The following is a 21097-nucleotide window of genomic DNA, read 5'->3' as shown; positions in this document are numbered from 1 at the left end:
CTGCTCCATCCATCTCTCCAGCCAGACTCGAGGTCCACTCCAGCAGACAGCTTCCCTGGTCTAAGTGAGATCTCCCTTGCCTTCCTCTTGTCCACCTGGAGTCATGCCGAAGCGCCTAAAATGGTAGTGCTGCTAACTGTGCTAACTGCTGGGGAGGGGTGGGCAGGGAAGCTGTCATGCAAGTGGTGCCCCCTCTGGTAATAACTCTCAGGAGGTTTCTGAGGTGTAGTCATCACCCTCATGCCCAAATTCTGGACCAAGAGAGGAAGATACAGCAGTTAAAAAGGACTTGGAAGAGTGGCTTTGCGGCTGGTGAGCCAGAGTGAAGAATCTGGCCGTGACCTGTGGCTGGATGGCTGCCACACTGCTACAGGCCTCAGAATAGTGGTGACAGTCTCACAGCCTTTGAATGTCCCCCACCCTCAGAGGAATCTGGGCCAAAGAGTGGAAGGTGACGTCCTTGGGTCAGCCAGAATAACATGGAGCAAAGATACTAACTACTCTTCCAGAACCCCAAGAGGGTAGAACCCCTGCTTAATGGTTTGAGCAGGGGCAGTGGAGAATGTTCTCATGAGAGGGGGTGGCCTGACTTTCATTGCTAAGGTGGGCTGGTAACGCAGTAGGCAGGGCTGAGGAGGTAGGTTCCACCCAGGATGATACCTGGGGTCATGAGGAACTCCCCAGGGACTGGCCCTGCTTGCACCCTGGCGTATGTATGTAAGGCCCTGGATGAGGCCCAGCACTGCCTGCTCTGTCCTCACCCTCCACAGGCTGGAGAGTGGCCACCACTCTATACAGCCAGGCTGGAAGGCCAGGGCCCTGGCCATATGGCTCAAGCTTCCTTTGGAGAACCTTCTCTGGCCACTCTAATAGGGGGTGGGCCTCTTCCTTCTTAGGGCCAAATTAGGGCTTAAACTGAGAAAAGGAACTGCTCTGGGTCTTCCTGTAAGGCCTGATGTGACAGAAACCAGGTTCATCTGACCCAAAAGTCCAGGTGGGGGACAAGTGTACAAGGCTCCTCAGTGCCTGAGGTCAGTCGGAGGCTGCTGCTGCCTTTGGGGTAGGTAGGGAAGTGCAGCCTGCCACTGTTGCCTCCCAAAATGGGCTTGGCAGGCATTGACGGTGGGTGCCCTGTGCAGGAGTGCTGAGTCTGCAGGAGTTCTCCAACATGGACCTTCGGGACTTCCACAAGTACATGAGGAGCCACAAGGCAGAGTCCAGTGAGCTGGTGCGGAACAGCCACCATACCTGGCTCTACCAGGGTGAGGGTGCCCACCACGTCATGCGTGCTATCCGCCAGAGGTGAGCACCTGAAGCTGTTCTCACTGGAGCAGGGGGAGAAGACTGGGCAGGGCCTCCACAGAAGTCCTTGTCTGGAGCCAAGAGGACAGAATGGATTAACCCATTTGGGATTAAGTTCCATTTGTTAGACCAGGATTGGGACCCACTGAAAGACAGGCAATTAACAAAGGCAAATTAGCCCTCCTTGCAGGCACACAATGGGCAACTGGGATTAGAAAGAGATTGAGCACTTCTTTTCTGATTAGATAAATGACCCCTTATCTTTGACCCCTTGTCTGACCCCATCAGAGTAGGAAAAGGGTTTTTAAATAAACAACTTCCTTCCAGGGAGGAGGACCTCAGGACTCCCCGCCCCCTTTATTTAGTGGAAATATCATTTCCACACAGCAGGTGCCTCTGTCTTTGGCATCTGAGGGAGAAGGATCATCATGAGTAACCCCTTCCTGCTCTTACAGGGCCAGTCTGAGATGGCTTAAGGGACTTCTAGGGGAGACGGGTAGGGGCAGAGCTTGTGGCAGGCCCAGGGTCCACCTTGGCCAGCTCCTTCAGATCACCACCTTGCCTGGGGCTGCCCAGCCAAATGCCTGCTGCCCACCAGGGTGCTGCGCCTCACTCGCCTGTCGCCTGAGATCGTGGAGCTCAGCGAGCCGCTGCAGGTTGTTCGATATGGTGAGGGGGGCCACTACCATGCCCACGTGGACAGTGGGCCTGTGTACCCAGAGACCATCTGCTCCCATACCAAGCTGGTAGCCAACGAGTCTGTACCCTTCGAGACCTCCTGCCGGCAAGTATCTCCCAACTGGGGGCTGCCTTCAATCCTCAGACCAGGAACGCCCATGACACAGGCACAGCCCTGCACTGTGGGCGTGCCCCTTGGCATGGGGCCAGGAGATCACTGGGTTATCCCGGTCAGTGATGCCCTCACCTCTCCCCACAAGTTATTTACCAAATGGCTGGAAAGGGGTGGCTACTGGCCATCATGTCCACTGGAGTCAACACAGACTGAAGTACCCACAGACACCAAAACTTGCCCCCTGAGTTCTGAAGCAAGGGGCAAGGCTGGGCCCCTAGCGTGTCCTGCCCATTCCTCCAGGTGTTGATCTTGATTTCACTTGGAGAAGCTGAAGCTGTGCCTCCCTCCCCTGTCAAGGCAGTTCTTTCCTCTTCAGGTGGCTGTTCTGGCCCAGCCCCTTCCGATCCCCAAGGAGCCCTTCAGTGTGCCCTGTTGCTTCTGCTAGCCTACCTTTCCCTGCCAGGCCCTTGCTCAGGGCCATGGCATTTAACTAAGTGCACCTGTGATCTTGGCCAAAAAACCACTGCAACTCACAGTAAGAGACTGGGTTTGCGGGAAGGAGGGGCTAGGGACATTTTGGCACTGGCCTGCCCTATTGTCTCCCATCCTAGTCTGTCCTGGTCCCTGGCAACAGGAACCTGGGCAGCTTATCCTGCCCACAGGTAAGCCCCTGGGAGCATCCACAACTGGGGACCTGCTCAGTGGCCCCCCTGCCTTACAGCTACATGACAGTGCTGTTTTATTTGAACAACGTCACTGGTGGGGGCGAGACTGTTTTCCCTGTAGCAGATAACAGAACCTACGATGAAATGGTAAGGGTCAACTGGGCTATTACTCTTGTGGGCTGGCAGGGGCTTAGGCAAGTGAAATACACACCTCTCCAGGTCTAAGGATGTAGGCCCAAATGATTCCTTGGGCATATCTGGTTGGTTTCCCTTTGGTCACCCTTGGCTGGCCTGGCCATAGAGTGGGGACAGGTTGAACACCCCACCACCCTGCTGCCCACAGAGTCTGATTCAGGATGACGTGGACCTCCGTGACACACGGAGGCACTGTGACAAGGGAAACCTGCGTGTCAAGCCCCGACAGGGCACAGCAGTCTTCTGGTACAACTACCTGCCTGATGGGCAAGGTGAGGGCCTATGGCCAGGCCTGGGGGGTGCCCTGAATACAGCTTCCCTTTACCCAGCCCCCGTCTGCCACAATGGAAGGCTGTTTCTGGCTGCTTTCCAAATAGTTTTCTGCTCCTGGTGCCTCCCAAAGGCCATCCTTAGTGACTTTAGCAGACTGCCCCAGGACCTGTACTGCCTATTGGGTTATCTCCATCCCTATCATTCCCTGATGCCCCAGCCTTCCTACTCCCTGGGGCTTGGGGCACATGTCCCTTGCCAACCCAGGGTGGGAAGGGATATGGACAGGCCCAACAGCAAGAAAGCTGGTTTCAGAGGGCCAGTGGTGTTGACTATACATTAGTGGGGTGAGATAAGGAGCCTCCAAGGAAGCCTTAGGTCTGGGTGTTTGCTACACAAGGAATGCATAGCTGGACCCACCTTGGTCATGCTCTTGGTGCCTAAGAGGCCAAGCTCTGGCCAGCCCAGCCTAGGATCTCACGTCACCCTCCACTTCTAGGTTGGGTGGGTGACGTAGACGACTACTCGCTGCACGGGGGCTGCCTGGTCACGCGCGGCACCAAGTGGATTGCCAACAACTGGATTAATGTGGACCCCAGCCGAGCGCGGCAAGCGCTGTTCCAACAGGAGATGGCCCGCCTGGCCCGAGAAGGGGGCACCGACTCACAGCCCGAGTGGGCTCTGGACCGGGCCTACCGCGAGGCGCGCGTGGAGCTCTGAGGGAAGAGTTAGCCCAGGTTCCCAGCCGCGGGTCGCCAGTTGCCCAAGATCGGGGATCCGGCTGTCCTTCTGTCCTGTTGCAGACTAAAGATCTGGCCAATGTCTTGCCCCACCCTGCCAGCCGCGATATGGCGCAGTTCCTATATTCATGTTATTTATTGTGTACTGACACCATTTGCCCCGTCAAATAAAAAACCACAAGGTTCGAGCCGTCCGGCCCGACAAGCTCCGGGTCAGCGGGAGGGAGTCCGCGCGATGTGCAGCGGGCTGGCAGCTGGGAGCGCCCCGCAAGCGTCACGTGAGGGGGCGGAGGGAGGGAATGCCCCTCCGCGGGCTCCGCCAATGATGAGCTGGATTGCGTGAGACGAAGGGTCGTCATTGGACAACCGCCGCGGGCGCCCTGGTCTCTGCTACCTGTAGCTGAGGGCGCTGTTGACCGGCAGCGCGGCGCGCCGGGAAGGCTCGTTCTCGCGAGAGTTCAGCTCCCTTCTTAGCCGTGGCTGCCTCAGCACCTCGAGGATCGACATGGACGCTCTCGAGGACTACGTTTGGCCGCGGGCAACCTCGGAGCTTATACTCCTGCCAGTCACGGGTCTGGAGTGCGTGGGGGATCGGCTGTTGGCGGGTGAGGCTTGGCTTGAGGCACGCCAGGTGGAAAGGGGGAAAGAAACAGCGCCTGCCAGGGGCGGTGCCACAGGGACAAAGGGATGCCCTGAGGAGAAGGACGGGGAGCATGTTGAGGCCAATCGGAGGTGGGAAGGGAGCCCCGGAGACGGCGGGGACGAGGGCCTACCTGAGGAGGGCGGGGCCCGAGAGACAAAGCTGATGTGGCTGCTGCGGCGCTTCATAAACTTCAGCCCGCGTGCAATGGGCGGGTGGAACCGCGGGAAGGTGCAGGGGAACGCGGCCGCGCGGAGGCGGAGGCCCGGGAGCGGAGGGTTGAGGGGGTGTGCTCCCTTCTAGGAGATGGGCGGGGGCTTGGCCTCTCCGAAGGAGACCGGGCAGAGCCGGGAGGTGGAGGAGGCCCCTCACGGGGTGTGGCCTCTTGGGGAAGGCGGGGCCGGGAGAGGGCAAGAGTGTGGCCTCTCGAGGACTGGATGAGTCTCCTCCCCCTGAGGTGGGGGTGAAGATCCTCTGAGGTGGGTGGCGTCGCGGAAAATGGCGGATGAGACCTTTCCGAGTAGGGGGCGGTGTCCGGGGAAGCAGGGGCTGAGACCCCCTCCTGAGATGGTTGAGGTCCAGGAAATCAGGTGTGGAGGTCCCTCCAAGGAGAACCAGGTCGTAAAGGACAGGCGAGGCCTGGGACCTGAGGTGTCAGAGTCCAGGCTGGTCTCGAACAGTCATTACATGAAGCCACTAATGACCCATGTTGGTGCTGCTGAGTTGTATAAGGGTCCTGAGGCAGGGCCTTGGCGGTCAGGCCTTGAGTGAGTTGCCACCAGTCCTAAGAGGGTGTGTGTATGGGGTGGGGATGATCCAGTTTTGATCTGGTGTGGCAGTTCTTGGAGCGCGGAGTTCCTACCGCGAGCTAAACTCCTAAAGGCTCCTTGAGGGGGAACAATGAAGCAGAAACTCAAAGAACCACAAGAGTGAACTAGGAAAAGGAGTGAGTTCCTGGCAAGAGTGTAAGCATGCCAAAGGCCTTGAGGCTGGAAGAATCTGTCATTTTGGGGGAAGGAGGGAATTCTTGTGAAATTAGAGCAGGAATGGAGCCTGGGAGGAAAGGAGGCTGGACAAGCGAGCAGAGGCCACATTGTTTCAGGCCTTGATTTGACTTTATCCCTAAGGGCAGTGGGGAGAACCTATTGAAGGGTTTTAAGGTGGGGAATAACTTGGGAAATGCAGTTTAAGAAGCTCTGCAAGTGAATTCACCTACTTCTGTGGCTTCCAAAGTGACTTTTATATAGCTACAATTCTGTTTTTTGAGACAGTCTTGCTTTGTCACCTAGGCTGGAGTGCAGTGGCACGGTCTCGGCTCACTGCAACTTCCGCCTCCCAGGTTCAGGTGATTCTCCTGCCTCAGCCTCTGGAGTAGCTGGGATTACAGGTGCCCACCACCATGCCCAGCTAATTGTTGTATTTTTAGTAGACATGGGGCTTCACCATGTTGGCCAGGCTGATCTCAATCTCCTGACCTCAAGTGATTCGCCTGCCTCAGCCTCCCAAATTGCTGGAATTACAGGCATGAGCCACCATACCCGGCCTCTCTGGCCTCTTCCTGAGCTCTTCATTTCCTGTTCCATCCACCATACTCAATGCTCTTGCCCACCTCAGGGCAATCATACATGCTGTTTTCTCCACCAAGAAAGCTGCAAACCCTCCCATTGCTCCTTGCCCCACCCCGACATTTCCCAGTCCCCCTCTTCCGCCTCCCTTCCTATGGCTAACTGCTGCTTATCCTTGAATCCTAACTCTAAATATTGTGTCCTCAAGTTGGCATCCCCTTCCACTCACCCAGTCTTGTTAGATTAGACCGGGATTTTCTCAATCTTGCCTCTATTGACCATTTAGACCGGATAATTCTTTGTTGGAAGGCTGTTTGTGCATTGTATGATGTTTAGCATCATCCCTGGCCTTAGTTGCCAGTAGCACAACCCCTGGAGACAGCCGTAACTGTCTCCAGCTATTGCCAGATGTCTCCTGTGGGGAAAGCTGCCCCCTGTGGAGAACCACTGGATTAGACTTTCTCCTTTTACATTTTTATTTTCTTTTTGCATTGTCAAAATCCTTCTCATTTTATTTCACTTTTTTTTTTTTTTGAGACAGAGTCTTGCTCTGTTGCTCAGGGTGGAGTGCAGTGGTGCAATCTCAGGTCACTGCAACTTCCACCTCTTGGGCTCAAGAGATCCTCTCACCTCAGCCTCCCAAGTAGCTGGGACCGCAGGCATGCGCCATTATGCCCAGCTCATTTGTATAATTTTTTTAGAGGCGGAGTTTTGCCATGTTGCCCAGGCTGGTATCAAACTCCTGGGCTTAAGCGAGCCTCCTGCCTTCCAAAGTGCTGGGATTATAGGTGTGAGCCACTGTGCCAGGCCCCATCTCTATTTTTTTTTTTAATTAAAAAAAAAAAAAAAGCGAGGTGAGGAGGAGGCTCTGAGTTTGAGAAATTTGTGGTTGAACTGAACATCAAGCGTGACTGATGAGGCTGTTGACTGATGAGGCTGGACGCAGTGGCTCATGCCTGTATTCCCAGCACTTGGGGAGGCTGAGGTGGGCGGATCATGAGGTCAGGAGATCGAGACCATCCTGGCTAACACAGTGAAACCCCGTCTCTACTAAAAATACAAAAAATTAGCTGGGTGTGGTGGCAGGTGCCTGTAGTCCCAGCTACTCGGGAGGCTGAGGCAGGAGGATGGCGTGAACCTGGGAGGTGGAGCTTGTAGGGAGCCAAGATCGCGCCATAGCACTCCAGCCTGGGTGGCAGAGCGAGACTTCGTCTCAAAAAAAAAAAGAGGCTGGGTGCGGTGGCTCACGCTTGTAATCCCAGCACTTTGGGAGGCCGAGGCAGGCGGATCACGAGGTCAGGAGATCGAGACCACGGTGAAACCCCGTCTCTACTAAAAATACAAAAAAATTAGCCGGGCGTGGTGGCGGGCGCCTGTAGTCCCAGCTACTCGGAGAGGCTGAGGCAGGAGAATGGCGTGAACCCAGGAGGCGGAGCTTGCAGTGAGCCGAGATTGCGCCACTGCACTCCAGCCTGGGCGACAGAGCGAGACTCCGTCTCAAAAAAAAAAAAAAATAAATAAAAAGAGTGACTGATGAGGAGGCCGGGCACAATGGCTCACGCCTGTAATCCCAGCACTTTGGGAGGCCAAGGTGGGTGGATCACCTGAGGTCAGGAGTTTGAGACCAGCCTGGCCAACATGGTGAAACCCTATCTCTACTAAAAATATAAAAACTGGTCGGGCTTGGTGGCTCATGCCTATAATCCCAGCACTTTGGGAGGCCGAGGCGGGCAGATCACGAGGTCAGGAGATCGAGATCATCCTGGCTAACACGGTGAAACCCTGTCTCTATTAAAAATACAAAAAATTAGCCGGGCATGGGGGCAGGCGCCTGTAGTCCCAGCTGCTCGGGAGGCTGAGGCAGGAGAATGGCGTGAACCCGGGAGGTGGAACTTGCAGTGAGCTGAGATCGCGCCACTGCACTCCAGCCTGGGCTACAGAGCGAGACTCTGTCTCAAAAAAAACAAAACAAAACAAAAAAAACAAAAAAAACTAGCCAGGTGTGGTGGTGGGCGCCTGTAATTCCAGCTACTTGGGAGGCTGAGGCAGGAGAGTTGCTTGAACCCAGGAGATGGAGGTTGCAGTGAGCCGACAGAGTGCCACTGCACTCCAGCCTTAGCGACAGAGTGAGACTCTATCTCAAAAAAAAAAGAGTGACTGGCCGGCGCGGTGGCTCACGCCTGTAATCCCAGCACTTTGGGAGGCAGAAGCAGGTGGATCACGAGGTCAGGAGATCGAGACCATCCTGGCTAACACGGTGAAACCCTGTCTCTACTAAAAATACAAAAAATGAGCCAGGTGTGGTGGCGGGCGCCTATAGTCCCAGCTACTTGGGAGGCTGAGGCAGGAGAATGGCGTGAACCTGGGAGTTGGAGCTTGGTTCCAACTGAGCTGAAATTGGTGAGCTGAAATTACGCCACTGCACTCCAGCCTGGGTGACAGAGTGAGACTCTGTCTCAAAAAAAAAAAAAAAAAAAAAAAAAGAGTGACTGATGAGGGAAGCACAAAGTTAGCACTGAAAGTCCAGCTGAAGCTGAGACCAAGGATTTTCCTTTTTCTTTCTTTTTTTTTTTTTGAGATGGAGTTTCGCTCTTTCACCCAGGCTGGAGTGAAGTGGTATGATCTTGGCTTACTGCAACCTCCACCTGCTGGGTTCAAGCGATTCTCCTGCCTCAGCCTCCAGAGTAGCTGGGATTACAGGTGTGTGCCACCACGCCTGGCTAGTTTTTGTATTTTTAGTAGAGATGGGGTTTCACCTTGTTGGCCAGGCTAGTCCTGAACCCCTGACCTCAGGTGATTCATCCACCTTGGCTTCTCAAAGTGCTAGGATTACAGGCGTGAGCCACCGCACCTGGCCGAGACCAAGGATTTTCTTTTTTTCTTTTGAGACGGAGTCTCGCTTTGGCCTCCCAAGGTGCCGGGATTACAGGCATGAGCCACCACACCCGTCCGAGACCAAGGATTTTCTAAGATTCAAGCTGCAGGATTGTGTGTCCTGATGCATTCATAGGCTACATGCCGAGAAGTTTCCCTGATCCCTATCTCTTCCTTGTGGGTCATCAGAGTTAGGTACCTAGCTCTGACATGGCTCTTTGCCTCTGTCTAGGTGAGGGTCCCGATGTCCTGGTGTACAGCTTGGACTTTGGTGGGCATCTGCAGATGATAAAGCGAGTGCAGAACCTGCTTGGCCACTATCTTATCCATGGCTTCCGGGTACGGCCAGAGCCTAATGGAGACCTTGACTTGGAGGCCATGGTGGCTGTGTTTGGAAGCAAGGGACTCCGAGTTGTGAAAATTAGCTGGGGACAGGGCCACTTCCGGGAGCTTTGGCGCTCTGGCCTGTGGAACATGTCTGACTGGATTTGGGATGCACGCTGGCTTGAGGGAAATATAGCCTTGGCCCTGGGCCACAACTCAGTGGTGCTATATGACCCTGTAGTAGGGTGCATCCTGCAAGAGGTGCCCTGCACAGACAGGTGCACCCTCTCTTCAGCCTGCCTGATTGGAGACGCCTGGAAGGAGCTGACCATAGTGGCAGGTGCTGTTTCCAACCAGCTCTTGGTCTGGTACCCAGCAACTGCCCTAACAGACAACAAACCTGTAGCACCTGACCGACGAATCAGTGGGCATGTGGGCATCATCTTCAGCATGTCATACCTGGAAAGCAAGGGTTTGCTGGCTACAGCTTCAGAAGACCGAAGCGTTCGTATCTGGAAGGTGGGCGACCTGCGAGTGCCTGGGGGTCGGGTGCAGAATATTGGGCACTGCTTTGGGCACAGCGCCCGTGTGTGGCAGGTCAAGCTTCTAGAGAATTACCTTATCAGTGCAGGAGAGGACTGTGTCTGCTTGGTGTGGAGCCATGAAGGTGAGATCCTCCAGGCCTTTCGGGGACACCAGGGACGTGGGATCCGGGCCATAGCTGCCCATGAGAGGCAGGCCTGGGTGATCACTGGGGGTGATGACTCAGGCATTCGGCTGTGGCACTTGGTAGGGCGTGGGTACCGGGGATTGGGGGTCTCAGCTCTCTGCTTCAAGTCCCGTGGTAGGCCAGGTACCCTCAAGGCTGTGACGCTGGCTGGCTCTTGGCGACTGCTGGCAGTGACTGATACAGGGGCCCTGTATCTCTATGACGTCGAGGTCAAGTGTTGGGAGCAGCTGCTAGAGGATAAACATTTCCAGTCCTACTGCCTGCTGGAGGCAGCTCCTGGTCCCGAGGGCTTCGGATTGTGTGCTATGGCCAATGGGGAAGGTTGTGTCAAGGTTGTCCCCATCAACACTCCAACTGCTGCTGTGGACGAGACCCTGTTTCCTGGGAAGGTGCACAGCTTGAGCTGGGCCCTGCGTGGTTATGAGGAGCTCCTGTTGCTGGCTTCGGGCCCTGGCGGGGTAGTAGCTTGCCTAGAGATCTCAGCCGCACCCTCTGGCAAGGCCATCTTTGTCAAGGAACGTTGTCGGTACCTGCTGCCCCCAAGCAAGCAGAGATGGCACACATGCAGTGCCTTCCTACCCCCAGGTGACTTCCTGGTGTGTGGTGACCGCCGGGGCTCTGTGCTGCTGTTCCCCTCCAGACCAGGTCTGCTAAAGGACCCTGGGGTGGGAGGCAAGGCTGGGGCTGGTGCTGGGGCACCTGGAGTGGGTAGTGGTAGTAGTGGGGGTGGGAATGCTTTCACTGGGTTGGGCCCAGTGTCTACCCTGCCCTCTCTGCATGGGAAGCAGGGTGTGACCTCAGTCACGTGCCATGGTGGCTATGTGTATACCACAGGGCGTGATGGCGCCTACTACCAGCTGTTTGTACGAGACGGCCAGCTCCAGCCAGTCCTAAGGCAGAAGTCCTGTCGAGGCATGAACTGGCTAGCTGGGCTCCGCATAGTGCCCGATGGGAGCATGGTTATCCTGGGTTTCCATGCCAATGAGTTTGTGGTGTGGAACCCCCGGTCACACGAGAAGCTGCACATCGTCAACTGTGGTGGAGGGCACCGTTCGTGGGCCTTCTCCGATACTGAGGCGGCCATGGCCTTTGCTTACCTCAAGGATGGGGATGTCATGCTGTACAGGGCTCTGGGTGGCTGCACCCGGCCACATGTGATTCTCCGGGAGGGTCTGCATGGCCGTGAGATCACTTGTGTAAAGCGTGTGGGCACCATTACCCTGGGGCCTGAATATGGAGTGCCCAGTTTCATGCAGCCTGATGACCTGGAGCCTGGCAGTGAGGGGCCTGACTTGACTGACATTGTGATCACCTGTAGTGAGGACACTACTGTCTGTGTCCTAGCACTCCCTACAACCACAGGCTCAGCCCACGCACTCACAGCTGTTTGTAACCATATCTCCTCGGTGCGTGCTGTGGCTGTGTGGGGCATTGGCACGCCAGGTGGCCCTCAGGATCCTCAGCCAGGCCTGACTGCCCATGTGGTGTCTGCGGGGGGGCGGGCTGAGATGCACTGCTTCAGCATCATGGTTACTCCGGACCCCAGCACCCCAAGCCGTCTCGCCTGCCACGTCATGCACCTTTCGTCCCACCGGCTAGATGAGTATTGGGATCGGCAACGCAATCGGCATCGGATGGTTAAGATAGACCCGGAGACCAGGTAATACATGCTCCTGGGCAGGGTGTGGTATGGGTCATGCAGATGGTCCCAGGCTTGCAGGCTCCACCTGACAGCTGCATGTTGTCTCTGCAGGTACATGTCTCTTGCTATGTGTGAACTTGACCAGCCCAGCCTTGGCCCCCTTGTAGCTGCAGCCTGTAGTGATGGGGCTGTAAGGTGAGAGCATAGGGCCCAGTGGGGAGACAAAGGAAGTAAGGTTGCCTAGGATGCATTCTGAGCTGGGCCACCCCCCGCCCCCCAGGCTCTTTCTTTTGCAGGATTCTGGGCGGATTCTGCAGCTGTTTGCTGAAACCTTCCACCATAAGCGATGTGTCCTCAAGGTCCACTCCTTTACACACGAGGCACCCAACCAGAGACGGTGAGAGGGGCTGGGTGATGGTCCTGCATGGGCTGGGTGGGGGGGTTCCTGTTGAGTTTCGTCTGTTATTGACCGGGCTGTCTTTTCCTGGCTCTCAGGAGGCTCCTTCTGTGCAGCGCAGCTACTGATGGCAGCCTGGCCTTCTGGGATCTCACCACCGTGCTAGACCATGACTCCACTGTCCTGGAGCCTCCAGTGGATCCCGGGCTTCCCTACCGTGAGTAGCTAATGTGCAACCGTGGCTACCCCTCCTCACCTGTCACATAGCCCTCACACACGTGGCAGGCGGGGCCCTGACAACTACCCTCTTCCTTCAGGGCTTGGCACCCCCTCCCTGACTCTCCAGGCCCACAGCTGTGGTATCAACAGCCTGCACACCTTGCCCACCCGTGAGGGCCACCATCTCGTGGCCAGTGGCAGTGAAGATGGATCCCTCCATGTCTTCGTGCTTGCTGTGGAGATGCTAGAGCTAGAAGAGTCTGTGGGAGAGGCTGGGCTGGTACCCCAGCTGCGTGTGCTAGAGGAATACTCTGTCCCCTGTGCACATGCTGCCCATGTGACAGGCCTCAAGATCCTAAGCCCAAGCATCATGGTCTCAGCCTCCATTGATCAACGGCTGACCTTTTGGCGTCTGGGGCATGGTGAACCCACCTTCATGAATAGCACTGTGTTCCATGTGCCAGATGTGGCTGACATGGACTGCTGGCCTGTGAGCCCTGAGTTTGGCCACCGCTGTGCCCTTGGGGGTCAGGGGCTTGAGGTTTACAACTGGTACGACTGAGGTATCCCGTGGTGGCCGGCGTGCTGGGCATGGGGCCTGCTCACAGACAGCATGGAGCAGGGATGGGCTGTCTGTGCCCATGCTCAGCATGCCTTGAGGGGAGGAGGTGGTGGCCGTGGGTTCCTGATGTCGGTGCAGGAGCTGAAGGTGAGTGGAGTGCTGCCAAGAATATGCCCCACTCCCCATGACAAGACAGAACTTTGTAAGAGTACCAATTTATTTTGGCTGTGGGTTTTTGCTTTTTTTCCAGTTGATGATTTGGTGAACATTCCCAAGTATTGGAGCCTCTGTGGCCTTAGATGTGGCTCAGTGGAGGGAGACCCAGCATAGCCAGGCCAGTATGGAGCACCTCACGCACAGCCCTCAGAAGCTGCAGGCGGACAAACATCTGACCAAAGAGGTGTGGTCGAGGCTCCTGAAAGAAAAAGGGCCTGCTGGTCTCATCCTCTGCTTCCTTTGCCTTTACCCTGTACCCCTCTGCACGTCCCACCCCATTTTGCTGTGCGCTCACCCCCAGGATGTGTACCCGGTTGTAGTAGGAGCTGAAATCCATGCTGAGCTGTACCAGGAACTTGCATATCTAGAGACAGAAACTGAGTCACTGGCCCATCTCTTTGCTCTTGTGCCCCAGGCCAGAATAAAGAATAGAGTGTAGAGTGTCCTGGTTGTCTGTGCCTCACCATCTCTGTGCGTGCAGCAATGTGGAGCCCCGGGGCTGTGCAGTCCAGCACTGCTGTCCGGCTCAGCAGATCCGGAAAGGGGAGGATACTGTTGAAGAGCAACAACCACTCACCCTGTGGGGGAGAAAGGTGCTGGGAGGGGAAGTCCAGGCCTCCTTGTGCCAGCTACCGGGAGGGACACTCACCTCATCATGTAGCAGTGAGAAGTCCAGACTGCTCACAGGAGGAAAAGTGGGGTACAGACCTTGTTCCATACTACACTTGTAACTCTCAAAGAGTGTGGCAAGACGGGCACAATTATACATGACAAAGGTGCCACTCTTTGTGCCCTTCGTGGAGATACTGCTGTCAGCCAGAGCCAGGAAGAGCTGGGGAATAGGAGCACAGCTGCAGAGAGAAGGCAGCCACCACACCCTGTCCCCCAACACTGGCCCTGTCAGGCTCCCAGGCTCACCTGATTCTGAGGGGCTGTGCTCAGCATCTCAAACTTGATGGTGGCCACAGAGAGAACACCGAAGATCTCTGTCCAGGCTGGGTCTGAGGGAGTACAGGGTTGGTCAGTCAGTCTGCAGGCAAGGGCAGGGATACAAAAAACCTGCCCCTAACCCAGAACATAGCCAGGGTTTCCCAGGCACACCTTGTGCCAGATCCCCACCATGCTTCAGTGCTGAGGCCTTGCACACCTGGGCATGCCGGAACCTGTGTTTGGAAGAGAGGAAGGCCAGTGGGCAGGGTCCTGCGTAAAGAGTCCCCCCACACTACCCTGGCTTAGGTTGGTGTTCCTCCCAGCCTCACTTACTCGTAGTACTCAGGGGCAGTCATCAGAGTGCCAGGTGCACCAGCTACTTTCACAGGGCCACAGATGAGGTGCTTCTGTCAGAAAGACGTCAGGGGCTCAGCCTAGTTGGTGCTACTCTCCAGGAAGTCCCTTGAGGAGCCCAAATCTGGTGCTTCTACTCAGCCCAGACTCCCTCGAATTGGAACTGCCAGGTTGAGTGCCTCCTTCTACCCAGCCATTCAGGCTACGCACGGTTCAGCCTTCTCAACCTGGTCTTCAGTGTTCTCGGGATGTGTCTACAGAGCCCCCTTCCCCAGAGCCTCTGCACCTGCTGTACATGCCCTCTCTAGTCCAGCAACTCCTCCAAGGTCAAGTGTTGGTTTCTGGACCAGTCAGCTAACAAGCCCCTCGGTGGGTTGTCAAGGGGCCCTCTGAGGTTGGGGGTTAGGTGGTGGGGAGCTCCACCATCATTAACCTACCTGTCTGAGTGGAGCCTTGTCAACCAACTTCTGCCAAAGCAGGTCCAACTTCTGTTGCTGGAACTCCTCCTCACAGCTAACAACATGTACAACCAGGCAGCCATCTGTACCAGTATCTGGGGCCCCAGCCTAAGGGAGGACAGGACAATCATAACTGTGGAAGTACAGTATACTTGGTTTGGGAGAACCTATAGGGCTGGGAGTCACTAACCAGGCCTGGGTGGCTGTCCTCGGGCCAATGCCATAGGGCCTCTTGCAGTTCAGCCAGCACAGAGAGGAGATCCTCAGTCACTGAAAAAAGAACAGACAGGTGCTGAGACTGGCAAGAAGCAGAGATGTCCCCCTAACCCCCTCCTGCCTTTTCTGGCCCTGCTAGGCTTCAGGTCCTACCCAGACAGTTGTCCAGGTTGGGGTCATAGCCAGCTGTGTGGCCCTGTTCTTCCACCAGCTCCTTCAGACACAGTCTGCCTAGGATGCCAGGGGACAGTGTCCTCCCGTCATTAGCAGAGGTAAGTTCTTCAAGGGCGTGGCTCCTCAGGGTGTGGGAGGAAGCTCTCTCCGAGGCAGCGGGCCAGTCCACCCGCAGTTGCTGCAGGAAGGTCAGCATGTGCGGATCCCGCACAGCTGGCACTAGGCGCACGCACACCCTGCGAAGGGAGGGCGGCCGCCTCAGCCTGAGCACCTGGTCCAGCTCGCCACGACTTCCCACCTCCAGCCGCAGCCCCCAAGGGCGGCGCCGCTCGCTCTCTAGGTCCCCGGTAGTCCCACCTTCTCCATTCCGGCCCCGCTGCCCCGCTCACCCGTGAGCGCGCAGGGCTCGCGCCAGGTGATCGGCCACGAGCACCGTACGCAGCTGGCTCAAGCGGAGTGCGCAGGGGGAGCTGCGCAGTGCTGGGCAGTGTAGTAAGACTCGCTGGCCCAGCGAGGCAGGCGAGGCGGGCGTGGCATAGGCGGCCACGGCGCTGAGGACGCGCTCGAAGACGGCGGGCCGCTGCAGTTGGAGAGACAGACCCGCGGGGGTCGGCGCGCAGCGCAGCACCGGGGCCACACCAGGGCCCTGCAGGCAGGCGAGGGCTTGGAGAAAACGCTCCGGAACCTGCGGGAGAACGGGCGTGTAAGGGGGCCACGGCACGGGGCCCATCTCCCGGCCGCACGGCCCCTCCCGGCTCACGCCCACCTGGCCGTCATCGAAGCGCGCCTGCAGCGCGCGGTGCGGTGCTAGAAAGTCTCGGGAACGCAGGTGGCGGGTGCGCGTCTCCTTGATCCACACCGGACCGCCTGGCCCCAGGGCCGCGTTGAGGGCCCCTAGGGTCTCCCCCACCCCAAGGCGCCTGGTCGCCATGGTGACCGGAAGGAGTAAGCGGAACCGGAAAAAATTTAGGGAGGTGGAACTTCCGGAAAGGACCGACTAGCTGGGGAGGGGATGCGGCGGCGGTCCCCGTTAAGTGAACAGGTGCGCCAGTGGGAGCCCTGTCGGCTGCTCTCGACCTACCGCCCCCAGCGCCCCTTCCGCGAGGTCCACCTGCACAGCCGGGCCCCGGGATCTGAAATCTCGGGGCCCTCCCTGGGCCTAGGGTTCTTTCGCTGTGGCCAGGCCTTAACCAGGAAAAGGATCCTCGCGACTTGGTGGGCGCTTAAGACAGGGTACCGTCTCTTCTCATGGAAGTCTCACATCTTTGTGTTAATAACATTTCATTTCTCTCATTTTACACATGATGAATATTTGTCACTGGAATAAGGCAGTATAACATTAAGCCCACTTTCACGACCTATTTAAAACATCTTGTTTTAAAAAGAATAGTGTTCCGCGGTTTCAGGTTATTTGCAAGCATTTTCTCGTTTGAGACGGAGTCTTGCTCTTGTCTCCCAGGCTGGAGTGCAGTGGCACGATCTCGGCTCACTGCAGCCTCCGCCTCCCGGGTTCACAGGATTCTCCTCCTCAGCCTCCCGAGTAGCTGGGATTACAGGCGTTCGCCACCACGCCCGGCTAATTTTTGTATTTTTAGTAGAGACGGGGTTTCGCCATGTTGGTCAGGCTGGTCTCGAACTCCTGACCTCGTGATCTGCCCGCCTCGGCCTCCGAAAGTGCTGGGATTACAGGCATCAGCCACTGCACCCAGCCCGGGTAGTCTTCATGCGCAATAAATGCGCACTCTGATATAATTGCCGGTTTTCTTCTCTTGATACCTGAGAAATCACAACCATCATGATGGCTTCCAGAATGACCAGCTTTTTTTTTTTTTTTTTTTTTTTGAGACGGAGTTTCGCTCCTGTTGCCCAGGCTGGAGTGCAGTGGTGTGATCTTGGCTCACAGCAACCTACCCCTCCCAGGTTCAAGTGATTCTCCTGCCTCAGTCTCCCAAGTAGCTGGGATTACAGGCATGCGCCACCACGCCCGGCTTTTGTATTTTTAATAGAGACGGGGTTTCTCCATGTTTGTCAAGACTCGAACTCCCGACCTCAGGTGATCCGCCTGCCTGGGCCTCCCAAAGTGCTGGGATTACAGACGTGAGCCCCCGCGCCCGGCCCAGAATGACCAGCTTTTAATGTGACTCCTTTAACCTGGTGTGCTTTAACAACGATCCTTAACGCTTCCTGTTTTAGGCAACAGCCATTTACGGGCCAACCAAATAATGTGACCATAATAGAAAATAGGCCTCAGTTGGAGTATCTTGCTCCTCTACCAATAGGAAAGGTCTTTTTCTTTCTCCCACAAAAGTTCCCAAATGTTTTCATTTCACTGTAACATACTCACCCCCCACCCCGCCCCCATTCCTTTTAATGGAGAAGCTAACTCAGTAGAGAGAGTTGGGAAATCCGGAGAGCAGGGAAACCCAGGGGCAGGAAAAGCTTGGCAAGGCCCCTTTCTGGGCCAGGGCTGAGGCCCTGCTGGGAGGCGCCGAAAGAGCACTGGGCGGACACGACATTCCCGATGGCTTCTCGGGTGCCCACTCAACGGGAGTGATCGTGTCATTCCAAAGCGCTTTCCATTCTGAAGGTGCATGACCTGGAGGACAACTGCTTAGCAGGGTTGGGAACCCTCAAACTGAGGACTTCAGATACTCTCATCCACGAAGACGGTTGGGGTGGTTTTTCCCCAGGAAGTAGAGGGCTATCTTTAGCGAGATGCGGGCTGAGGCAGCCCTGGGGGAGTCACTACCATTGCAGCCCTACCCGGAGGTCCTGGGTCCACCCTCCCTCGCCAATGCTCCCCAGGGTTCCAGAGATGGCCACCAGCCTCGGCTCTCCCACGTCTACACCTATCACTTCCAGCCTGAGGGCGCACCTGAGAGGAACTGAGACCCAAGCGGCTCAGTAAAGTATGTCTGGGGGTCAGGGGCACCCCATCTGGGCTAGGGCGCTGCTCAGGCAGGAGAGCAGGGGACGAAATCCAAGCGCAGCTGGAATGCTCTGGAGACAACAGCTGCTTTTGGGATTCCGTTGCCCGCTGTCCAGCCGTTGGCGGGGAGCGGGGGAGCTCCTGCCCCCGGGTCACTCGCCCTGGAGCCACATCAGAACCCGCCCATCCCCAGTCCCAGGAGGAAGACCCGGGAGTAGGCTGTGAAACCGAGTCTAGAGGGAACAAGACGCTCACCTGGGCCCCAGAACAATAGAAGGGGAGGTGGGGGCCTCCCCTAGGACCGGGTCCCGATCCGGATTAGATTCGCGGGGCAAGATTAGCCCTGTTGGTCCCACGAAGCCTGGGCCACTGGTGCGGTGACGGTGGTGGGGCGGGCTTCGGAATCCATCAGGAGGGAAGCGCGCCCGTGGGGCCAGAGAGGAAGTAAACCCGCGCGTCCACCTCGGGGACACCCCCGCGCTCGGTGGCCTTTGTCCGGTGACGCTGCCAGCGCCCGGAGCACCAGGGGCCGAAGGGGTCCACAGAGCAGCGGCGGGACCCCCGGAAACCCATTGCGACCGGCCCCAGGAGACCGACCACCAGGCTCCGACTGTGCCAAGCTTCCCGCTCGCCCGGCCCCGCGGGTAGCGAACGCGACAATGTACCCCTGAGGCCACGACAGAGCCGGCGTGCCGAGATGCCCAAACCCCGCGCGGGGGCCAGCGACTCTCGCGCCAGTAGGCCCTTGACTTGGATCAAGACGGGGGACGGGGAACTCCCAGGACGCGAGCAGAGTGAACGAGGACAAGGTGATGCTCCACGCGCTTCTACTTCAAGTCTGGTCCGGTTCGGCCTGGCCTGGCCCAGCCGAACAGCCACCCAAACACTATCACAGCTTGCCCTTCCGCCTGCTCCGGCTGCCCGCAGACTTGGAGCCATTTTAAGGAGAAACCATCTGGCCGCGCCCCCTAGAGGACCCAAGAAGCCAATCCACGCTCGGCCACGCCCCTCTCCGAGCGCGGCGGAGAGGCCAACGGTCGCGCGGGTGACGGTTAGGACGGGGCGTGCTTCGGCGTCTAGCCGGAGAAATTTGAGCCGACTGCCCCGCCCACAGTGCCCGAAGCCCCAAAGGCTGGGATTAGGGGCTAGAAGTCTGGCACCGACAGCCTGGCCAGGTGTTCGTGACTCGACCAGGTGGTCGGCTGCCCCGCCCCGGGAGCGCGGCTTAATAGCTGAGAGCCCGGGGGCCAGGCCGCGGCTGCGGCCCAGGCAACGCCCTGAGGGCGGCCACGCTGCCAGGTGTTCCATTCCTCCGGGACTATGGTCAAGGGCCCAGGGCGGGGAGGGCGGCAGGTACTGACACTGGAGCTGCGCCGGAGGTCGGGGAACTCCGCCTCCTAAGACAGATGACGCTCGCCTGCTGGGCCGGCCGAGCTGTGCGGTGCCCTCCGGGACGCAGGGGGCGCTGCAGCCGCGCTGGGTCAGGCTCCGCAGGGCCCCCCCAACCCGGTGACTAACGGCGCCGGTGACGACTTCGCCGCGCGTCGGTCAGCCATGGCCACCGCTCTCGCGCTACGTAGCTTGTACCGAGCGCGACCCTCGCTGCGCTGTCCGCCCGTTGAGCTTCCCTGGTGAGCCTGGACCCCGCACCCTCTACCATCCAGCCCGCTGGGGCCGGCGACTGCCAACCCCGCACCTTCCGGCCTCTCGGGCGGCCCAGCCCGGCCCCGCGCCCCTGACCCTTTCCCTCCTCAGGGCCCCGCGGCGCGGGCATCGGCTCTCGCCGGCGGATGACGAGCTGTATCAGCGGACGCGCATCTCTCTGCTGCAACGCGAGGCCGCTCAGGCCATGTACATCGACAGCTACAACAGCCGCGGCTTCATGATAAACGGAAACCGCGTGCTCGGCCCCTGCGCTCTGCTCCCGCACTCAGTGGTGCAATGGAACGTGAGTCCTGGCCCGCAGTGTGGAAACTGAGGCCCAGAGTCACAGGCCCTCACCCTGCTTGGTCCCTGCAAACTTGGCTTTCCTCTGTCTCCTGTAGTGGATGGAGGTGGGGAGAGGCTGCATGGATTTGTCGTATTAAATGTGCCTCCTCCCTGCACAGGTGGGATCCCACCAGGACATCACCGAAGAGAGCTTTTCCCTCTTCTGGATGCTGGAGCCCCGGATAGGTACTGGGGGAGGGGAGGGAGAACAGAGGTGTTCTGGGCCCCAAAAGGCGACCCCCACCGCAGCCTCTCAACAGAACTGTAGACTAGCCACACCCACCCTTCCCTAGAGATTGTTGTGGTGGGGACTGGAGCCCGGACCGAGAGGCTGCAGTCCCAGGTGCTTCAAGCCATGAGGCAGCGGGGCATTGCTGTGGAAGTGCAGGACACGGTGAGTCCCGGGACTGGGGCATGCTGCGGGGAGCACAGGCCTGGCGCTAGACAGGCTGATGCTGGCCTTTTCTTTGCAGCCCAATGCCTGTGCCACCTTCAACTTCCTGTGTCATGAAGGCCGAGTAACTGGAGCTGCTCTCATCCCTCCACCAGGAGGGACTTCACTCACATCTTTGGGCCAAGCTGCTCAATGAACCGCCAGGAACTGACCTGCTGACTGCACTCTGCCAGGCTTCCCAATGCTTTCACTCTTATCTACCTTTTGGCACTTATCTTGCTTATCAACATAATAATTTATACACTTCTCCCATTTTGTATCAGGTGTGTTGCTGGCCAGGAGCTGATGGCCCACTGGGCTCTTGGAGGGGAATGTGAAGAAACCAAGGAGTCAGTTTTTCATCTAGATTGCTTAGGATTTCTTGGCTTTTCAGAAGTCAGGAAGCAGTATATTTACCTGTTCTAGACCTACTTGCTCACATGCAGATTTGAGAGGACCTCAACGGCTTTTCTCACAAAA

General features: G+C 57.5%; 4 protein-coding genes across 15 annotated transcripts in view; 3 read left to right on the top strand and 1 right to left on the bottom strand.

Annotated features, from left to right (window-relative positions):
- The window catches only part of P4HTM (prolyl 4-hydroxylase, transmembrane), an 18712-nt gene extending 14542 nt beyond the window's left edge, over window positions 1-4170 (top strand). The window contains exons 5-9 of one of the 2 annotated variants that reach the window (XM_003257036.4): window positions 1140-1302; window positions 1901-2210; window positions 2758-2907; window positions 3104-3227; window positions 3725-4170. In XM_003257036.4, coding sequence (XP_003257084.2) covers window positions 1140-1302; window positions 1901-2210; window positions 2758-2907; window positions 3104-3227; window positions 3725-3945 — 968 coding nt within the window. In that variant the 3' untranslated portion in view covers window positions 3946-4170. The remainder of the gene's footprint in view (window positions 1-1139; window positions 1303-1900; window positions 2211-2757; window positions 2908-3103; window positions 3228-3724) is intronic. The other variant, XM_003257035.4, reaches the window with a different exon arrangement.
- Window positions 4100-13579, top strand: WDR6 (WD repeat domain 6). The gene is made up of 6 exons (XM_030811809.1): window positions 4100-4570; window positions 9277-11758; window positions 11852-11935; window positions 12021-12137; window positions 12236-12354; window positions 12455-13579. The coding sequence occupies exons 1-6, from the start codon at window positions 4471-4473 to the stop codon at window positions 12916-12918; spliced, it is 3366 nt and encodes a 1121-aa protein (XP_030667669.1). The 5' UTR covers window positions 4100-4470; the 3' UTR covers window positions 12919-13579.
- DALRD3 (DALR anticodon binding domain containing 3) lies at window positions 13118-18676 on the bottom strand. Of its 11 annotated transcripts, none has more exons than XM_003257040.3 (12): window positions 18451-18676; window positions 15656-15951; window positions 15246-15502; window positions 15067-15146; window positions 14856-14984; window positions 14398-14471; window positions 14236-14297; window positions 14053-14135; window positions 13784-13966; window positions 13599-13712; window positions 13430-13498; window positions 13118-13333 (listed from the first exon to the last, which is right to left on the bottom strand). In XM_003257040.3, the coding sequence occupies exons 3-12, from the start codon at window positions 15460-15462 to the stop codon at window positions 13214-13216; spliced, it is 1131 nt and encodes a 376-aa protein (XP_003257088.1). In that variant the 5' UTR covers window positions 15463-15502; window positions 15656-15951; window positions 18451-18676; the 3' UTR covers window positions 13118-13213. The 11 variants fall into 11 exon arrangements, with proteins under 11 accessions (XP_003257088.1, XP_030667681.1, XP_030667684.1 ...); XM_030811821.1 differs by lacking the exon at window positions 18451-18676 and adding an exon at window positions 16033-16803 and having other exon boundaries at window positions 13445-13498; XM_030811824.1 differs by lacking the exon at window positions 18451-18676 and adding an exon at window positions 16033-16803 and having other exon boundaries at window positions 13445-13498; window positions 13599-13686.
- On the top strand, window positions 18616-21097 carry NDUFAF3 (NADH:ubiquinone oxidoreductase complex assembly factor 3). Its single transcript, XM_003257041.4, has 5 exons — window positions 18616-19826; window positions 19951-20143; window positions 20304-20370; window positions 20478-20578; window positions 20658-21097. The coding sequence occupies exons 1-5, from the start codon at window positions 19750-19752 to the stop codon at window positions 20772-20774; spliced, it is 555 nt and encodes a 184-aa protein (XP_003257089.2). The 5' UTR covers window positions 18616-19749; the 3' UTR covers window positions 20775-21097.

This window comes from Nomascus leucogenys, chromosome 4, assembly GCF_006542625.1.
Source record: "Nomascus leucogenys isolate Asia chromosome 4, Asia_NLE_v1, whole genome shotgun sequence".
In the NCBI taxonomy this organism is placed as follows: Eukaryota; Metazoa; Chordata; class Mammalia; order Primates; family Hylobatidae; genus Nomascus; species Nomascus leucogenys.
This window is presented reverse-complemented; position numbering and strand designations above follow the sequence as displayed.